The sequence below is a fragment of the Adiantum capillus-veneris genome, chromosome 9 (genome assembly GCF_014529385.1).
Source record: "Adiantum capillus-veneris isolate H3 chromosome 9, ASM1452938v2, whole genome shotgun sequence".
Lineage (NCBI taxonomy): Eukaryota > Viridiplantae > Streptophyta > Polypodiopsida > Polypodiales > Pteridaceae > Adiantum > Adiantum capillus-veneris.
This window is the reverse complement of record NC_140939.1, coordinates 116930010-116948918: the sequence shown is the minus strand read 5'-3', so window position 1 is coordinate 116948918 and position 18909 is coordinate 116930010. Positions and strand designations below refer to the sequence as shown.

At 46.8% G+C, this 18909-nt stretch overlaps 1 protein-coding gene across 9 annotated transcripts in view; it reads left to right on the top strand.

Moving 5' to 3' along the window:
- The window catches only part of SOS1 (sodium proton exchanger, putative (NHX7) (SOS1)), a 234962-nt gene that overhangs the window by 72772 nt on the left and 143281 nt on the right, over window positions 1-18909 (top strand). For all 9 annotated transcript variants that reach the window (XM_086519996.1, XM_086519995.1, XM_086519994.1 and 6 more), the window contains exons 9-13: window positions 9523-9575; window positions 9687-9752; window positions 9966-10010; window positions 10098-10147; window positions 10309-10493. In XM_086519996.1, coding sequence (XP_086376122.1) covers window positions 9523-9575; window positions 9687-9752; window positions 9966-10010; window positions 10098-10147; window positions 10309-10493 — 399 coding nt within the window. The remainder of the gene's footprint in view (window positions 1-9522; window positions 9576-9686; window positions 9753-9965; window positions 10011-10097; window positions 10148-10308; window positions 10494-18909) is intronic.

Sequence of the window (18909 nt, the reverse complement as noted above, 5' to 3'; positions counted from 1 at the left end):
TTCGGGCTCTGTTTTGCGTACCAATCGCACCAATTCGTAGCCTTTGATCTTCTGTATCAGTAGGACTACTTGCCCTTTGATTTACACGAGATTTCTCGCAAGAAATCTTGTTAAATCATCCTGTACCTGTTTTGAATTAGCCTTTCGCTAATTCGGTACCTGTATGAAATCATTCCAAGTGGAAGGAGTCTGTTCTTGTAACAACAGTGTATTCCACCACTGACTTGCATTTTTTTTTTCTAGAAAAGTGACAGCTTTCCTGACTTTTAATGCTCCTTCCAACAAATGCTTTGTTAAACTCTTCGAGGAAAGAGAAAACCTTTGTCCTCTCATCAAAGCCATTGAATGTGTCAATGGACTCACTGATCATCTTCTGTGTATGGCTTTAGCTTATCCATTGACTCCAAATTGTCAAAAGAGATAGTTTGCATAATGGGTACACCTGTGGGAGCCATCTGTACTCCATGGCCAGTAACATGTTGATGTCCAGGTGTCATATTCACTGATGGGATTGAAAAACCAGCCATACCCAAGTTGCCTTGTGACACCCCAAACTGACCTTGTGTGCCCTGAAATCCTGGGTGCAAACCAATGTTTGCATACATGGGGTTGGGCACCATGCCTTGCATACCCCTAAACACTGTTCCTGGCATGCCAAAACTGCCTTGAACTTGATGTGCTATTGATGAAGATTGTATGAACTCCATAAATCTTGGATTCTCCATCAATTGCTTGAACATGGTCACATCAGTAACAACCTGCTAAGCTTTCTCTGCTTGGAGTGAACTCTCGCCAATTTCATGTGCAGTTGGAATAGGCTGTCTATCCTGTGAAGAGGAACCCTCTTCCTTGTTCCATCCATCTTGTATCCAAAGAAAGACTCGTAGCCTTTCTCACCTGTATCCAAAGAAAGACTCTCGTAGCCTTTCCCACCTGTAAATCCAAAGAAAGACTCGTAGCCTTTCTCACCTGTATCCAAAGAAAGACTCTCGTAGCCTCTCTCACCTGTAAATCCACTCGATCTACTTTCAAACTCTCTGTGTTTTCAAGGTCGTCCCTAACTCTCTCTTTGTCTTTAACCCAAACTGACCAAGGCTCACTTTTTGAGGAAAAAGTGATTTAATCCCGACGATGGAACCATGTAACCGGCCTGTTAACTTCAAAAAGGGCGGTAGACCTTAGACTTCAACCTTATTTGCTTTCACCCATTTAATTTGTGGCCCACTTTACATGTACTTTCAAGACACAACAAAAGGGAAAAGGGATACAGGCTGCTAGATTGCACCTGTATGAGAAGACTGACACCATACTGGCCCCTAAATTAGGCGCCCCTTTCGGTATTTCTTTATTTTTTAACAGAGGGAATAAAAGCTGTGGTTCCCTACAAGCTGCCCCTCACAATCTTGGCTGAATTTCAACTGTTCTGGCCTGATTTCGGCAGCATAACTGTACTAGGACCCTTCACAGTCAGTATTCCCACGCATTGGATGACTTTCCCGACGCATACGGACACTTTACAAAACCTGGCGAGAATTTGCAGCACGCTGAGTTCTCTGTTTTCTGCCCCGAAAATGCGCCAGATCACCTGTACAACGGTCCCCTTGCGTCCCCGAACCTCCTGGAGGTATTAGGGTCCGTTTAGGGCCAAATTCCTAAACCTGCAAAAATACACAGCAGGCTGTAATTCACTGTTTCGGGCTCCGTTTTGCGTGCCGGTCGCATCCGTAGCAAGTCCTCGAGCTCTTGCAACTGTAGGGCTACTTGCCCTTTGCATCGGACGAGATTTCGCACATCAAACCTCTCCGAATCACCTGTACCTGCGGGGGATTAGCCGCTAGCTAATCCAGTACCTGTGCAAGAGGCTCTTGCCTCGGCAATCGCGCATGAACCCACACAACTGTACATTGGTCAATTGAAAAGCCCACTAGAGGGGCATAACCATAAAGAATAGGGGAGAGAGAGAGCAGTGAGAGTTGTGCAGGTCATGACATCCTGCACCTCACTGTACATAGAGGGTAAGCCAGCACTCCATTGAAGCTCTCCCACATGTGACAGCACTAAAAAACGAGCTCCTAGCTGAAAATCACGTTTTTGGCTTCTCTTTAAGTAGTAAACTGGCCTCAGAGTGCCGAGTGTCACTCATTTGTGCATTTTCCCGCTTTAGACCCTCGGGTCTAAAAATATCTCACCTGCAGCCTTTGTTGACTTGGCCACAGAGTAACAAAATGATCCCCATGTCAAATTGCACGTAATGACGCGAAGACATTTTGCCGTCCAAAAATAGCAGTCCCTAAAATTTAGGAGTTTCTGCCATTATGTTCTTCTAGGTCATCTGACCCTCTTTGTACACTGCAGCCACACCCAGAACTGAAATGTAGCCTATGTAGCAAAGGATTCCGCTTTGGCTGGCCAATGACCCCACTTTGGCTAACCATAGGCCTTGTCCAACCTTAGTGCTCTTTAGCCCTCAGGCATGGACTCTCTCTGAAGAGTTTCACACTGGCTATGCAATGCAGGGCAGTTAGATTTCCAGAAGGGTGTTTCCAAAAAGTAAAACAAACAAAATTCCCCAAAGAAAGAGAAAATAAACAAAAATGGAATTGCCACTGACTGGTGACACCCAGGACGCCAGAGTCGAAGGAACACCTCTCTACGCTCCCGCATGCGGTCAGAGCTGCCCTGGAGTCTCTCGAACTGTCCTTTGAGAGTATGGAGCAGCTCTAGCCAAAGATCCCGAACAGTCTCTGTTGGTGGTACAAAGCGAGCCTCAAAGATGCGGAAGCAGCGGGCCCGCCAGATGAACCAAAGTGTCAGGCCTCTAATGAGCTGTCAGCGCTCCTCTCTCGCTTTGCACCACTCCTGTGCAGTAAGCTCTATAGCAGGCTGTAGAGTAGGTCGCCCCCCGTGTACCATTATCATCCTGCTGGTGGAGGATAGCTCAAACTGAAGTGCGAGGCCCGTTAAAGTAGACCAAGCAGCTGCTCCCCATGTGTACTTCCGAGCTATGGAAAGAGCTGGCTTCAATCGAAGAACACGAAGCCACACCTGTTGTGCCAAAGGAAAGTCCCAAAGACAGTGACGCTGACTGTCCACAGGATGGTCACAAGCTGCACATGCAGCCGAAAGACCACTATGTACAAGCGAACTCCCAACTGCTGTAGCTCGGTGTGCAACCAGCCACTGGAACAAAGTGACTCGCCTCAGCTGTTTGGAGTCCCACAACCTCTCCCAAAAAGCTGCCAAGAACTCAATTGTGAGACTCTCCTCCTGCTAATGAGGCGCTGCAGCAGGGCGAACCTCCCTCTGCGCTGCCGATGTGTGACATCCCAGTCGAACAATGTACTGAAAGAAAGGGACACCTGGATAGTCTGCTGAGGAGAAAGGGTCCCTCCAGAGCCACTCTCCAGGATCCCACTGTACTCGTGCCAGTGGACAGCTCTGCCAAACCCATAGTCTCCGGTGGCCAGTCTCAAGAGTAGCTGGGGTCAAGATCTATGACACAAGTCCTCCCACAGATGCCCACCACTCAGAACCTCTGAAAACAACACTTTGTTACGTGTGGAGCCTCTAGTGCAACTCTGTGTAAACGTCCCTCATCTTGTAGCTCGAAAAACAGGGAGGGTACAGTGTGTGAGCAAGCCCGAACTAAGATGAGAACCTCCGGTCGCGTGAAGGCTCCCATCCATCTGGGCGCTGCTGACTCGAGAGGTGTGAGCCACTCAGCTGGTACTGCCTCAGCGATGTCCTGACACATGCTCTGCACCCCTCTCATGCCCTGTAGTTGAATGCCCTGAAGCTCCTTTGACAAGCCTGAAAACTGTAACTAGTCACCTAGAGAGCGTGCTGGACCCTTTGCCATGGGACCCCAGGAAACATGAGGCCGACTACCAACCAAGTGGCCTCTCTGAGTGCTAACCATGGGGTTCCAAACAAGGGGCTGTCTCAGGCGCTCCTCCATGCAAGTAGGCTGACCTTGCTCCAGGCCTCCCCGCAGTTGCTCCCAAGATCGGAGCAGGCTCACAGTGAAGTGGTCATCCAGTCTCCTATTCAAGCCAACTCTGCGCATCTTTGTGAAAAGCCATCGAGTCCAGGGTCACCAGGGGCCTCCAGCTTGAGGCACCCTAGCACTAAGCCGCTGAAGCAAGAACTCCTCCTAGGGCTCCTCACCTGGAAGACGTCCTCCAGCGATGAACTTCCCAAGAAGGGCTCTGCTTTGCTGTGCAGGGTCTATGATCCCCAACCCTCCCTGAGAACAAGGAAGAGTCATGACCTGCCATGCCACTTTGGCCCGGGCTATCTGAGTGTCACGCCCTGACCAAAGGAAGTTCCTAATTAGCCTCTCTAATTGGATGATACAGGAACTCCAGAAGATCCAACAAGAAGTGATGTACCACTTAGTAGCCAACAACACCTGGTTGGCCACTACAACTTTGCCTGCCAGAGAATGTCGTGCGGAGCTTTATTGTAACAACTTCCTCCTGATAGACAGGAGGAGGGGAGCGATCTGCTGCTGGGGAGACAAGTCCAAACCAACCTGACAACCCAAGTACCGAGCTGCAGTCCTTGGGGGAATCCACCTGAAACCCTCACCTGGCATCCAATCGGGCGTAGGAGCACTACCAACCGAAAAAGCCACTGTCTTTCTCTAGTTGATGAGTGGACCACATACACAACAGAAAGTCTCAAGAGCCTACTCACACTTGTGTAGGTTTGACTCCTTGCCATTCAAGCACAAGGCTGAGTCGTTTGCAAACTCATCGTCCAGTAGCTCATCTCGCCGAATAGGGAGCGCTAAGCCACGTAAACCAACCTGCTGTGAAACCAAAAACCTGCTCATCGCCTCAGCATAGAACTGAAAGAGGAAGGGGGCAAGAGGGCAGCCCTATCTGACCGAACATGTGAGCATGAAACGATCACCTCTACCTCCTAACAACAACACCTGACTGTGTGTCCGTCTGTACAAAGCTGACACCCCTCTGATCGAGGCATATGAGAAGCCCATCCTGCGTAGAGTGCCCTCCAAAAAGTCCCAGTCAACTCTGTCGTAAGCCTTCTCAAAATTGAGAAGAAGAATCACCAAATCCTCACCACAGAGCCGCGCGAGGGCAGAAGCCTCCCAAAAAGTAAAGATGTTGTCAAGGATACTACGCTCCTTGACAAAACCTGTTTGAGTCCCATGTATAATGCTCTCAAGAAGTGGCTGAATCCTCAAACTCAGGGCCTTGGCAAGAATTTTTGTAGGCTGAGTTGAGGATGGTGATGGGGGGCCATTGTCGAATCTCATCCAAGGAGCCACCCTCCTTGGGAATGAGGTATATCAGGCCCTTACTCATGCTGTCAGGCATCTCACCTGTGTTCAGGATGATGTATTGAAAAGCACTACAGAGATCTGAGCAAAGCAAGTCCCAGGACTCCAAGAAGAAGCTCGGGGTCAAGCCATCCTCACCTGGACAGCTACCACGGGGAAGTGCACCAAGAGCCGTGTGCAGCTCCTCTAGCTGAAGAGGCAGCTCAAGCCTTTGACGCATCTGCTCAGTCACAAGACAAGGCATCTGTGCCCACACCTGCTCTCTGCATGCATCCTGACGCTTTGATTGGGGCTCTACAGATAGTAAATCACGGTAAAAGTCATTAGCAAATGTACGAATGTCCTCTAGCTCTGAAGCAACTGACCCATCGAGCCTCCTCAACTAAATGACATTGGCATGCGTATGCCGAGGTCCCACTGCCTCAAAGAAAGCGCCTGTCACTCTGTCACCCACCTGGGTCCACTGAGATGCTTGTCGATGGAAAGCAAACTCATGGCGCCTCTTCTTGTGCTGACGAGCTCCTGGCGAGCCTGTTGTAATTGCTCCTCCAACCAAGGACTGTCTGGATGCTGCTCCTGGATCCTCTGCAAGGAAGCAACGCCCCGTCGAAGACGCTGCTGCTCCTCTCTCGTTGAAGCCAGTAGGCGAGCCGAAGACTCTTGAAGAAAGAGTCGACTAAGATGAGCAAGTCTTGAGGCAACTCTGTCAGCAGGAGAATCCTACATAAGCCTTCGTCCAAAGAGCCTCCACTCGCTCTCTAAGCGCCGAGTCAGCAAGACCCTCTCTGGGATGCGAAGCATCATGCTCCCCCTCCTCTGCCTATCAGTCACTGTAAGGATCACTGGAGCATGGTTCGAAAAGGAAGTCCCTGCTAGAATGCCAACTGTCCTACCGAAGTCACAGAAGTGGTCACTAGTGTAGAAGCGATCTATCCGAGATAGATTCACGCCTCCAACTCTGCGGTCCGAACAAGAGAAGGCCAGGCTGTCTGGGGGCACAAAGCTGGAATGCTGGCACCTGCAGTCATACAAAACCTCTCCCAAGCTGCCAGCTCAACTCCATGCACAGTAGTATGGCTGCCACCAATCCTGTCAGAGGGTTCCTCCAACGTGTTGAAGTCACCCCCGTATGCACCATCGCTCTGCGTACGGCAGAGACTCAACAATCTGAGACCAAAACTCTGCAGGTGCACTCGCCACATTGGGCGCATAGATGTTCAGGAAGCCCAAGAGACAACCTTGAACCTGAATAGTGATTCACTGAGCCCTGCTTGGCACAATAATCCCTTTATCCACAATGGCCTGCTGCAAAGAATCGGCAATAGTCATCAATACTCTGCCCTAGATGCTTTCAGGTCCAAATGTAGCTGACAAAATAGTCTCATATCGTCCACGCAAAAGCTAACCACAACGTCTAATGCGGCTCTCACACAGATGATGCTCCTTTAACATAAGAAGGTCAATCTCTCCTCCCACAAGACAACGCTGGAGCTCCTGACGAGGCCGGCCCCTTTGACGTTGAAACTGGGGCCCATCTAATCCCTGTACATTCCATGAGACTATTCTCATGGGGAGCGAGAGAGAACTGATGCTGGTGCAGTAGCTAACCGTGCTATCTTCGAGGCAGGCTTGGATGGGGAGTAATCCGCATGCGAGCGTCCTTGAGATAGGCGTGACTGCATAGAGTGTCTAGCCCAAGCCCAAGTAGACCGAGCTGTGCGTGAAGCAACCTCCTCTGTCTAGGAGTACTTATGTATGTGTACATAGCATGGTGGGCTCTGCGTGTCAGCAAAAAGTAAACCACAATGTGTCTACATCCTGCTGCGTCTGGAGGTGTCACAACAAACTTGGCCAACGGCCAAAGAGTCTGTAGCAAGTCTGTAACCCCTAGGTCTCCCATGTGATGAGAGAACTCTAGGACCCGTGTCTGCAACCACTCCAACACTGAGTCTATAATCTTCTCAGCCTGGTCCCTGCCGCATAGGGGAAAAGAGAAGCCAACTGCTGAGTCCAAGGCCTCTATCCCACTAGCTGCAAGGAACAACACATGAACTCTGAAGCAGGCTGCCTCAAGGTGTGGTGAGGGGCCGCCAAGAAACCGTGTAAAGTCGTCGTGCAAAGAAATCCCAACGACGACGAATGTCGAAGCTCATCAGACCACGAGGAACTGTTGCAAAGGGAGATGTCTGCTGAGTCCAAGGCCTCTATCCCCCTAGCTGCAAGGAACATCACATGAACTCTGAAGCAGGCTGCCTCAAGGTGTGGTGAGGGGCCACCGAGAAATCGTGTAAAGTCGTAGGGCAAAGAAATCCCAACGACGATGAATGTTGAAGCTCGTCAGACCACGAGGATCTGCTGCAAAGGGAGATGTCTATACCATAAGAGGGGGGTCGCAAGAAAGGCTGTCCCTCTCTCGCCAAGCGACTCGTAGCAAAGGCACTGCCAATAGATCTTCTAGCACCCGAGAAGGGCCGTGGGACTGGAGCGGGAGGAGGTGAGGGAGCAGGGGGAGAAGGGGTAGAGGGAGTGCGAGGGGGATCGACAAAGGTGGGAGGGCGAGATGGGAGAGGCCGAGGGAGGAGGAGGGGGCGAGGCGGAAGAGGGGTCCCCTTGCCCGACCCCGCTGAGCCCACCATTCGACTTGCTTTCACTCCGACAGAGCAAGCGAGCCTAGCCGCAGAGGTGGAACGTCTGTAGGCAACTTCCGTCATCTGCAAGATTCTCGGTACCGGACTCAATGGAGGAGAGCTGCGTGACATTCTCCAGGCCTGCCTTCTTGCAGAGGTGGGCAAGATCTTGGACATCGAGTTCCTCGAACGCGGCTACTATCAAATAGAGTTTGAGACCTCTGAGATGGCGTCCAAGGTCATCGTGATGAGCCCCCTGACCATCCGAGCAGTTTGAGCCCACTTCCGACAGTGGAGACACGGTTTTGACCCAGCTTCGGATGTTTTGGTAGAGGAGGCAGACCTTCCCATCACCGTCTGCTTTCCTGGTTTGAGGAGGGAGTACCTACCACTTTTGTCCAGGATAGGCTCAGAGATTGGGACTGTTCTTGAGACACTTCGCACGGCAGCCTCAGTAGTTGCTAAGGCGGCCAGCATTCCCTTAGTACGAGTTCTCGTTAGGGACTCCCATACTCTCCCGAAGGTCATACTACTCCCTCGGGCGAGAGGGGGTTGGTTCAGACAGAGCGTGGAATATTCGGGCCTCTCGAATCAATGTTTCATTTGTCGACAGATGGGCCATCTTGCGAAGGCCTGTCCACGGAGGAGACCCTGCCTACTCCGCAGGCCAAGCCCAAGCCCTCAAGGGCTGGCCAGCACCAACAGTCAGAGCCTCAGAGTACGCCTCAGAGTACGCAGGCACAACCACCCTCCGAGCCTAAGGCTCAAGCGGAGGAGGGCTGGCAGCAGGTTCGTGGTCGACGTTGGCAAGGGCCACCACGCCAGCATGGCACTCAAAGTGGTCCTCAGGCTCTTGCCTAATAGCAGTGGGTTCCCACGGGGAACCGTTTGGACCCTCTACAGCAGGACGAGGTCCCTGCTCCAGCCTCCACCTCAGCCCCCCCCCCCCCCCTCCTGAGTTCCCTCATCAGAGTCCCTCTGTGGCGGAGCTTGAGCTCCATCTGTGTTTGCTGCTGTGGTGGAGACGGAGTGGATAGAGTAACTTCTCTGCAAAAAACCCTGACTAGCACTGTCAAGAAACCAGCACTGCCAGAGCCAAGCGAAAGAAACCTTCAGGGAGAGTACGGCAGAGAATGGGGGGGGGGGGGGGGAAGGGGGAGGCGGTGCACGGGGCGGGTTGGAAGCGACAGAGGGTGGCGGGCAGAAAACTGCAGTGGGCAGCGGGGGCTGAGGGTGGGGCGCAAATGGCGCGGCTGGCGACAGGGAGGGACAGCGCAAGGGGAAGGCGGGTGGCAGCGTGTGCGCAGCGGTCAGCGCTTGGGGGGGGGGGGGGGAGCAAGTGATGGCGAGAGGGGGGGGCGACAGGTGCAGGTGAAGGGGAGCGTGCGGCAGCAGCAGCAGCGAGCGATCAAATTGTTCGTCTGCCTTTATTAATGCTGCATTCATCAAATTTGCTCCTCATTGTGTCTACTAGATTAGAAGTTGTGTGTAAAGGTTTTGTTAATGTGGCTGTCTATCCCCTTCCTATCTTCAAAGATAACAAATTCAAGTAGATTTTTCTGAAAAGAGAATCTTTTGTTTCTGCAGGCTGAAGATGAAGCGGGTGTGTCTGGTGTCTTGGCAGTCATGACAGTTGGGATGTAAGATCTTGAAGCTTGCAGAAAAATAGTTTAGATTTGCTTACAAAGGTATAATGGGAAATTGAAAGGCGAGGCTGCAAGATCGCTAGCTTAACTTTTTGCCTGCACTAGTTTTTTTGCAGTTTTTGGTAGAGCCGCTTTCAAAGGAGAGACTCAACAAAGCATGCACTATTTCTGGTGAAAATGTTTTTTCAAATCAGAGTCCTTTCTATTACCTTCCATGCAAGCAGCATCTCAAGCAAGTTTATAAGTGTAAATTACATGTTTATAATACCACTTAGAAAGCCTATACAGATTCTGTTGTTAGTGCAGAGCATCTGTCGTTCCTTCAATATTAAGCCAAATATTAAGATAATTTGAAATCTGATCCACTAGAGCCTTGTTGGACAGGGAGATGGTAGCTTACATTGCAAATACTCTGATATTTATTCTGAGGTACACCATCTCTCTATCCATGTTCTCTTGGTTGGTGCTTTTAATGTATTCAGTACTGCTCACCTCACATATAATCTTGTTTTGCAGTGGTGTAGTGATTGCAGAGTACATACTAAAAAGTCAAAACAGTATAGAAGGTTCAAAGGCGCAAATTTATTACTTTCCTGTTTCTTAAAGTATTGTGTACTTGTGCATTGCATTGAATGGAAAACCTTACCTGAATCTAAAAATCTTTTCTGGTTTTCCATGGAAAAATGTTCAATCCATATGATAAATTGTTTTTATTTCACAATTGCAGGCCGGGATTGGGGTTACCTTGTTCTTTTGTACGTATTTCTGCAAGTAACGCGTATCATTGTGGTTGTCACCCTTCTTCCTGGTCTACAATACTTTGGGTATGGTTTGACTTGGAAAGAAGCGATTATTCTGACATGGGCTGGCCTCCGAGGTGCAGTGGCGTTGGCACTATCCCTGTCGGTGAATGTAAGTTCTTTTCATATCTCTGCAAATTATCCGAAGAAGTGTGATACTTCCAATGCTCAGGGCAAAGGCCATTTCCTGCAGCTTTAATTTGAGCTTTTTACCATGTTTATGGATAGTTTTGGCCCTTGATGGATGCTTTTAATCCATTTGTCAAGAAAATATTTTTCACTATCATAGCGTACATCCATACAAGATTCTTGCAATTTGCTTGAGCTTCAATTTATCAAATCAAACCCTAGATGCAAGTTCTTGCTTGAAGATGGGATTTCCAGGTATGGATGTGTTGGCAGAATTACTGCTGATAGAGAGAGGAGGGATGGATGCTAGCTATGCTTTCACTTTTTCCATTACCCTCAATGATTCTCAACAGGATTTATTGTGTATCCTTGAAAAGGAAATCCATTCAAAATCTTCCACAATCTAACTTGCATCCTCTTGCCGGAGATCGTGAAATTTGTTAAAGTTATGGCATCTCAAGTGAACAGTCCAATGTGATCCCATTATTTAATTTGGCTTTTAGATATTTATTTTACGTAAAACTCGGTAAAGACCTTACCAAATATTGTAATATATCTCCGATGTGAAGGTGGATATTGCAATGCCCTCCTTTTTGGGGGCACTCAATACTAATAAGAGAGGCAAAAGTGGGCACCTCTATAGCTAACCCTCCTTGCTTTTTGAAAAATGCACTCCTTACACATCCTTAGAAAAACACACAAAATAGTCTTCTTTCTCCCAACTCAAGCCTCCCCTTTTGGAATTTAGAAGCACTCACCTAGGCGAAACATCATGCGAGATGACTTATAGAGCCATTAGAGCATATATCAACCAAAGCCACCTAAGAGAGGAAGCCAAGAAAACCCAAATTTAAACCCCCCCAAGAATAACCCAAAATTCAAATATCTAAAACCCCCCAAGAATAATTTAAAATTCAAATATATCCTTGCTTTTCCCCTCCCCTTAGCTTCAATTGACTAGATATAGCACCACTTTGCCGTGCAAATAGCCCTCACCTTCTCCATAAAACTAGGCTTGTCTAGAGAAAGCCACTTTTGTGGCTTTAGGAGACTTCCTTAAAAATTTTTTTCAATTATTCGTAAGGGTTATGTAAGGAAAACCTTTTTCAAGAAATATACTCAACACATGGTATGAGTTGATAAATAATAGTAAGAAAATAAATTAAAGACTAAAGACATGTTTTGATGGCTATCTTTAAGGACAAAACATATAAAACTTCAAATTATGTCGAAAGTAGGTCAGATACTTTATAAGCATGCTCAATTTTTTGTGGAAAATCCTTCTATATGTGTGCAATAGACTTATCAAACTTGTATAATGTCCAGATAAAGCGTGATAACATTATATATCTTTAAGTTGAGAAATAAATTGCAGTTTTACAAAAATAAATTGACTTTTAGAAGAGGGAAGTTTTATTTTTTGGAGTTTTGAAGTCAAAGATGATTCCCAAAGTCTTGTATACATTTTAAAACCATGCTCAAGAAGCTTCATGATGTTTTAAACTCGTAAACAAGAGTTATGGTTGAATTATCAAAATCTAGCATGAGCCACTGTAGTAATCGGCAAGCGCATGCACCATGGAAGCTTCAAGTCTTTAATGGAGGAAACCTTTAATTCAACCCTCAATTTACCCCACCCCAAACCTTTAATTCAACCCTCAATATACCCCACCCTCAATATCTTGTTTAATGGTTGAATTACCAAAATCTAGCATGAGCCACTGTGGTACTCGGCAAGCGCACGCACCATGGCAGCTTCAAGTCTTTAATGGAGGAAACCTTTAATTCAACCCTCAATATACCCCACCCCAAACAACAAGAGAGAAGGGCGGAACAACAAAGCTACACCTCTATGAAACATGCCATCTCCTTCGCAAAGCACACTTAAAAGTGCTGATTATGGGCTAAGTGAGAACCCCCATAGCTTAATAACCATGGCAAAGTGACTGATGTGGCATTTGTGACCCCTTTTACCTATAAATGCCATTTTTGATCATTTTATTATTATAGTTTTTGGGGGAATTTTCTTGGAGGGAAAAAAGGAAAAACAAATGTGGAAAGTTCGAAAATCAAGTGGAGAACAATGTTTCAGCGACAAATGCATGTGAATTAACATACTTCCACTCAGTTGTCAAGAAATCCGTTTCTTTCATAAAAGGTCATGGGGAAATGTTTCTGAAACATCTCATTTCTAAAACTCGCGTTTCTTTGAAGACCAACTCTTCACTTGTGCGATTCCCTTTTATTCAATTTGAAGTTTCAACTTATAAGTAAGCCATGAGTTCTCTAGAACATAATAGGCGGAATTCTTGTCTAACTTTGACATGTGCAGTGCGTGTGAACATTTAGGGCCAATGTATACATGCCAACATCTATTTTGAAGTTTTTTACGAAACCGTTTAGGTGGCGTTTCAGACATAGATCGATACCTCTCAAAGCCTCTGAAAATTATTTCAAAACTTCCCATTTCGAAACCCTATGGCTACTATGCTCATGGCCTTTGTGGGCATTTATAATGGCTCTGCACGACAATTTCCACATATGGTAAATGACCGCATGTGTTGAACTTTCTAGGCGAGACGAATATTTGGCCACATTGCACAACATTATTTGCATTATAAAAAGTTTTATTTCCATATTCTATGCAACTCTTTCACAAATGAAGCGGCATCCAAGGCCTCAATTTCCTTGTAAGCCATAAACATTGTGACAGCAGCCAAAGAAGCACTACACTCAATATAATATCTATGTTGCACCATCCACGTGCCACACCCATAGGCAAGTTGGAAAGCTTCCCAAAAACGGACTTTTTTAGTTTGATTGATTGAAAAGCAAACCTTCACAACATCTAAGATCTTAAGAATGTTTGTATTCAATCATGAGTATCTTTCATGTTAGTTCAGAGCCTTGAAGTGGACTACCATGCAGAGTTGATGGAATGTTCATGCGAGTGGACTTGTCTAGAGAGCAGGTCAAGAAAGAAGCCTATTTGTCTATATGAGGAGTTATATTAGCTCTTTTTGAGTAAAGATTTAAATGATGCAAGTAGACTTAGGTGTTTGTGACAACACCTCAAGGTACCGGAAGTGAGGATGTTGATGTTGTTGTGCGCATTTTGAAGAGCCGTTTTTTGTACATATTGTACATATGAAGATGCCATCGAGGGACACGATACTCTTTATGAGTTAATTTTGTGGCCTTTTTAGTTTGGTGTGTCAGGTACATGTACATGCAAGGCAAGTAGCCTATGTAGCTCAAGCTAGGAGGTCACTCTAGGGGCCTGTATGTGTGCAGTTTGAAGTGTTTTTTGTATATAAGTGAGATGTGAATTGTGTCACAACTTGATGATATGTCAAGCCACTGAAGAACGGAGCCAACCTGTAAAACCCGACCGAGGGGCCTAAACCCTAAGAAGGAGCAGATGAAGAAGAAGTCCTACCAACTTATGGGACCCCGTCCGTTGGGGCCCAGACCTAAAGGCATTGAAACTAAAGCGGGACCAACACACACGCAAAGCGTAGACACTGATACGTGGCAGCTGTACGGACGCCCGCAAAACGCGTTGCAGTGCCACATAGCAGACTGTACAGATTTCGACATTCTACGCTGCTAACCTGGCAGGTGTACAGATTTCCGTGATTCGTGCTGACAGCTTTGGGCGCCAACTTTTGGGATGAGATGCTTTAGAGTTTAATGCTTTCCATGTAACTGCTTTTCATAGGCCAAGGGCATTTAAATATGTCCAGAGGGCTCAGTCTCTGGCACGCTTCCTGGTGAAGGTGGAGAGCGTTGAGTACTGGCTTGTACTGAGTTGAAGCAATATAAAGAAATACTAAAAAGGGGCGTCAAGGTTTGGAACTCCTCTACTGCGTGTCTCGTGTTGTGCATCTCTTTGAGTTCAGTTGTTATTTGAAGTGCATAAAGTTGTTCAGTCTGTTTTTTTCTGTAGGCACATGGTGCCCGTCCCCTTGTTACAGTGGTATCAGAGCTTCAGGCGTGTGCTTTTCTGAAAGCACACCGGTCCTACCAAAGAGCAAATAGAGCAAGATGGCGCTTCCAATCTGTAAATGAAATTTAATTGAAGAATCTTCGTGTCTCGACCTCGGACTTATTAGCCACTCCCACCCTTGTTTCATCATGCATCGGGTGCGCTTCCATCTTCATCGCTCTTAGGGTGTAAGCCATAAAGAACCCAAAACATGGCGTTCATAGATTTGCAGAATACTTGCAGTTTCTTTGCGACGAGCTTCGCGACATTCTTTTGCGGCATCTGTTGCAGAATCTCCCGATGCTGCAAAGTTTTCAACAGTTTTTGAATTACATGTTACCCCCTCTGATACCCCATGTGGTACCTCCTCCTTTGGCAACATAAAGTACAAGAGCTTCCAACCGGCAACCATCCCAGCCGTCTGTTCCGATCGGAGGAGTCTTCAGGAATATGGTGCAGCCATTTGACCCTGATCAAGTGCAACTGCCTTTGAGACCGCCGTTACCCCCACCTCTCCCACCACCACCGCCACCAAGTTACAATGGTTGGAGCCCGTATGGATACCTCTAGGGACATGCGTCTAACCAACTAAAAGATTTCAAGGATGGCGACTTGACAGTCAAATTTTTCACCTTTTTCGGGAGGAAAGATCAGAAGAAAGCATTGCGGTTCCTACAACAATGCGACAACATCTATGTTTTGGGGAACTATACAGAAGAATCCAAGATTTTTGGAGCAACATGATTTCTTAAAGAAATGCGATGCAATGGTGGAGTTCAATCGAGAAGCAACCGCATGCTCCAAGGACCTGGCAAGCTTTCAAGACAGTATTTGCACGCAGTTATATGACCTCTCTTTGAAGTCCAGATCTTGGCAGAATGCGGCAACTTGAAAATGCTCGCCATAGAGACCATGGATAATTATAACCAAAGGTTTCTCTCTGTCTACCTTCCGGTGTCCTTCTTTAAGTTCATTTCCTTGGAGGACCAATGCGAGCGATACACCATTGGATTACCATCACCGTTGCAGGAAAATTGTCTATCCAAGCAAGTCTCAACCATGCAAGAACTTATGGACCATGCCGCGGTCGGCTACAAACTGATGAAGGGAAAGTTGGAGTTTACCACAGAACCAACTCTGGTCACCAACCAAAACTTTTGACAACAACGAACAAATTCTCACGAGTCTCGTAAAACCCAACCTCAAAGGCCTCCTCTGACACAGCGTCAACGAGAAACCCTTTTACAACAAGGCCAATGCTTCTAATATTTTCAAACAGGGCATACATGTCCTGAGCAAGCCTCTACGCCTATAGAGAAACCTTCTGCTCCTACGAGAGAGAGATCCCCAGGGCCACCTCCAGCTAAGAGAGCTAAACCCGCTATTGGATTAGTTCCTGATATCTATGGCATACGCCTTGAAAGTACAAAGGAATTGTGTCGAGCATATGGCAAAGTCAAGGCTTGAAAGTCCTTATTCTCTTTGACCTCGGAGCTACACAGAACTTCATCCGTCCAGAATTCTTGAAGCAGATGCACTTTGATTATGATGCAGAGGGTGGAGAAATTGAAGCCAAGCTAGCCACGGGACAAACTCAAAAAGTGGTAGCCTCATTGGTGCTCTTCCAGTGACTGTCCAAGATTATCATGGACAAGCCGATTTCCACATTATTAAGTTGGGCACTTGTGACGTTCTCTTGGACATGCCTTGGCACGACATGAATGATGCGGCTCTCCTGATCCGAAACTGAACCATTACCCTAATGCAGAAAGACAAGTCAGTCGTCCTCCTCAAAGTTCGGCAGTCTGAACAAAAACCTGAATGAATTGTCGAGTTGTTTTGTAGTTAGATGCTTTTTAACTCTGTTTGAGAAGTATTGTTTGAAATGGATGGTATCTGTTTTAAACCTGTCTTGGTGCTAATTTGAACTGTTTGATTCTAGTTTTAATACTGGTTTCAATTGCTTGGTGATTTACTCCCTTGTGGGGTAGTGAGAAATGCTATTTTGGTTTCGTTTGAACCTCGGAACGACGCAGACGCGATGTCTGGTGAGCGTTTCGTTGTATGCTTGAAAACCTTGTAACGATGCAGACGAGATGTATGGGAAGCATTTCGTTGTATGCTGGAAAACCTCCGAACGACATGGACGGGATGTTTGGGGAGCGTTTGGTTGTATGCTTGAATCTCCAAGCGATGTAGGCTGCGGTTTGGGGAGCGTTTGGTTGTATTAGTTCTCTGAGCTCATGGAGCGGACCCTTTCAGGTTATTTGCGGGGGGAGTGACAAAGTAGTCGTTGAGTAGCTTTATATCACAGATCGTCTGTCTCGGAAGAGTGCTCAGTGGCGCTGTTCGTTGTGTCTTGTAACATGCATATGTGAGAATTTGTGTTGCATTGTGATGTGCCAACCATTGCATATTCCCTATTGGATGAGAAAGCCAACGACCCAGGATATCAAGAGCTCCAATCTGGAATGACACTCTTTATTGGACGAGATTTTTATGGGAAGCCAATGACCCAGGATATCAAGAGCTCCAATCTGGAACGGAAACATTGATTCTCCCTCCGATTGTCCTCTGAATGTCCTTCAGAATGACCCTCGGAAATTTTTGAGCTAACTTGAGTGGTTTTTGCAGATGTGCTATAATCGTGGACGATTACTTTCTTTGAAGAAGGGGGAATATCACAAACTGATGACACGTCAAGCCACTGAAGAACAGAGCCAACCTGCAAATCCCGGCCGAGGGGCCTAAACCCTAAGGAGGAGAAGAAGAAGAAGAAGTCCTACCAACTTATGGGACCCTTCCGATGGGGCCGAAGCGACCTAGAGGCACTGAAACTAAAGCGAGACCAACACACACACAAAGCGTAGACGCTGATGACGTGGCAGCTGTACGGACGCCCACAAAATGTGCTGCAGTGCCACATGGCAGACTATACGGACAAATATACGGATTTTCACGTTTTACGTTGTTAACGTTGCAAGTGTACGGATTTTTGTGATTCGCATTGGCAGCTTTGAGCGCCAGCTTTTGGGACGAGATGCTTTAGAGTTTAATGCTTTTCATGTAACTGCTTTTCATAGGCCAAGGGCCTTTAAATATGTGCAGAGGGCTCAGTCTCTGGCACGCTGCCTGGTGCATGGACCTTTATAAGTGTGCTAAGGCCTCTTCTCTTTGCAGATAAGCTTGTGAGCATTGAAAGAGAGAGGGTCCTTGGACATTGTACCTTTGTGAAGCAATAATAAAGAAATATCAGAAGGGGCACGAGTCTTTGGGGCCAGTGCATCTGGGCACGAACTCTGTCGTGCCGTGTTGAATCTCCTTTTCTCTTTCTCCCTCTATTCAAGTTTTGTTCAATCAATTGCAGTTTTCTCATGTGTGCTGCTGTAGATCTTTGGCCTCGAGAGTCCAAGTCTTTAACACATAGCAACAACCCTTGTTCGCACCACAAATTCTGCCACAATTTGCATGCAGCGGGGCCTTTTCTTCCGATCTAGGCCATTGCTCTACTCATGTGGTATAGTAGGTACATCTACGTCACTAACCCTTCGCCCCCCTAAGAGGAGTAGTCGTCCTTGACTATGCCTACAAAACAGAAAGTAGACACTAAACCAATTTAAAAGACATTGACTTCATGCTAACATGCATTTGAGTGACGTGGAACAAACAGTACTGAAATCATGCATTAGCACAAAGAACATTAGTCACTAACCAATAATCAATAACACCCTTATCTTTATCACCCTCGAGATTTCAGACATGAACTCTAATAATATTGAATTATTTAGTCACCAGTTCTAACAAATGCTGTGGTGCACTCACAGTTGCATTAGTACCCAGCCTAGGTATTTATTGAGGTATTTATCTGCATGTGAAGCACCTCAATTTATTAACTCATTCATAAGTGACATTTTAAAAATCGTGGGATTTTTATGAATTTGCCCGACCCAATTTTAATCCCATATGTAAGTAACCCTGGGGGTCACTTCTAGCAATAAGTCAGCACCCTCAATACCAGCACCAACTCTCTGCAGTACCTCAACATCTCTGGTGTTTTTGCACCACATCAGCCCATCAACACCAATGTTTTCAGTTTTCAGCCATGGCCTCGCCGTACCATCCAGCTATCAATACTAGCGTTTTCAGTTTTCAGCCCAAGACAGCAGATCAACTAGCGTTTTTAGATTCAGCCCTCAGATCAGCCAGAGTTTTTCAGTTTTCAGCCCATCGCTGACATCGACGGCAGTAGATCAGCCCACAGCCTCGTCGTCGTAGATCCCATTTAACATCTCTAATGTTTTAAGTTTTCAGCCTTTAGCTTTGCAAATCCAAGCACAAGTAGCAAGATCCCATCAGCATCTCGGCACTTAGGACCATTGTATCAGCATTTGTGCAATCTAAAGCAAACATC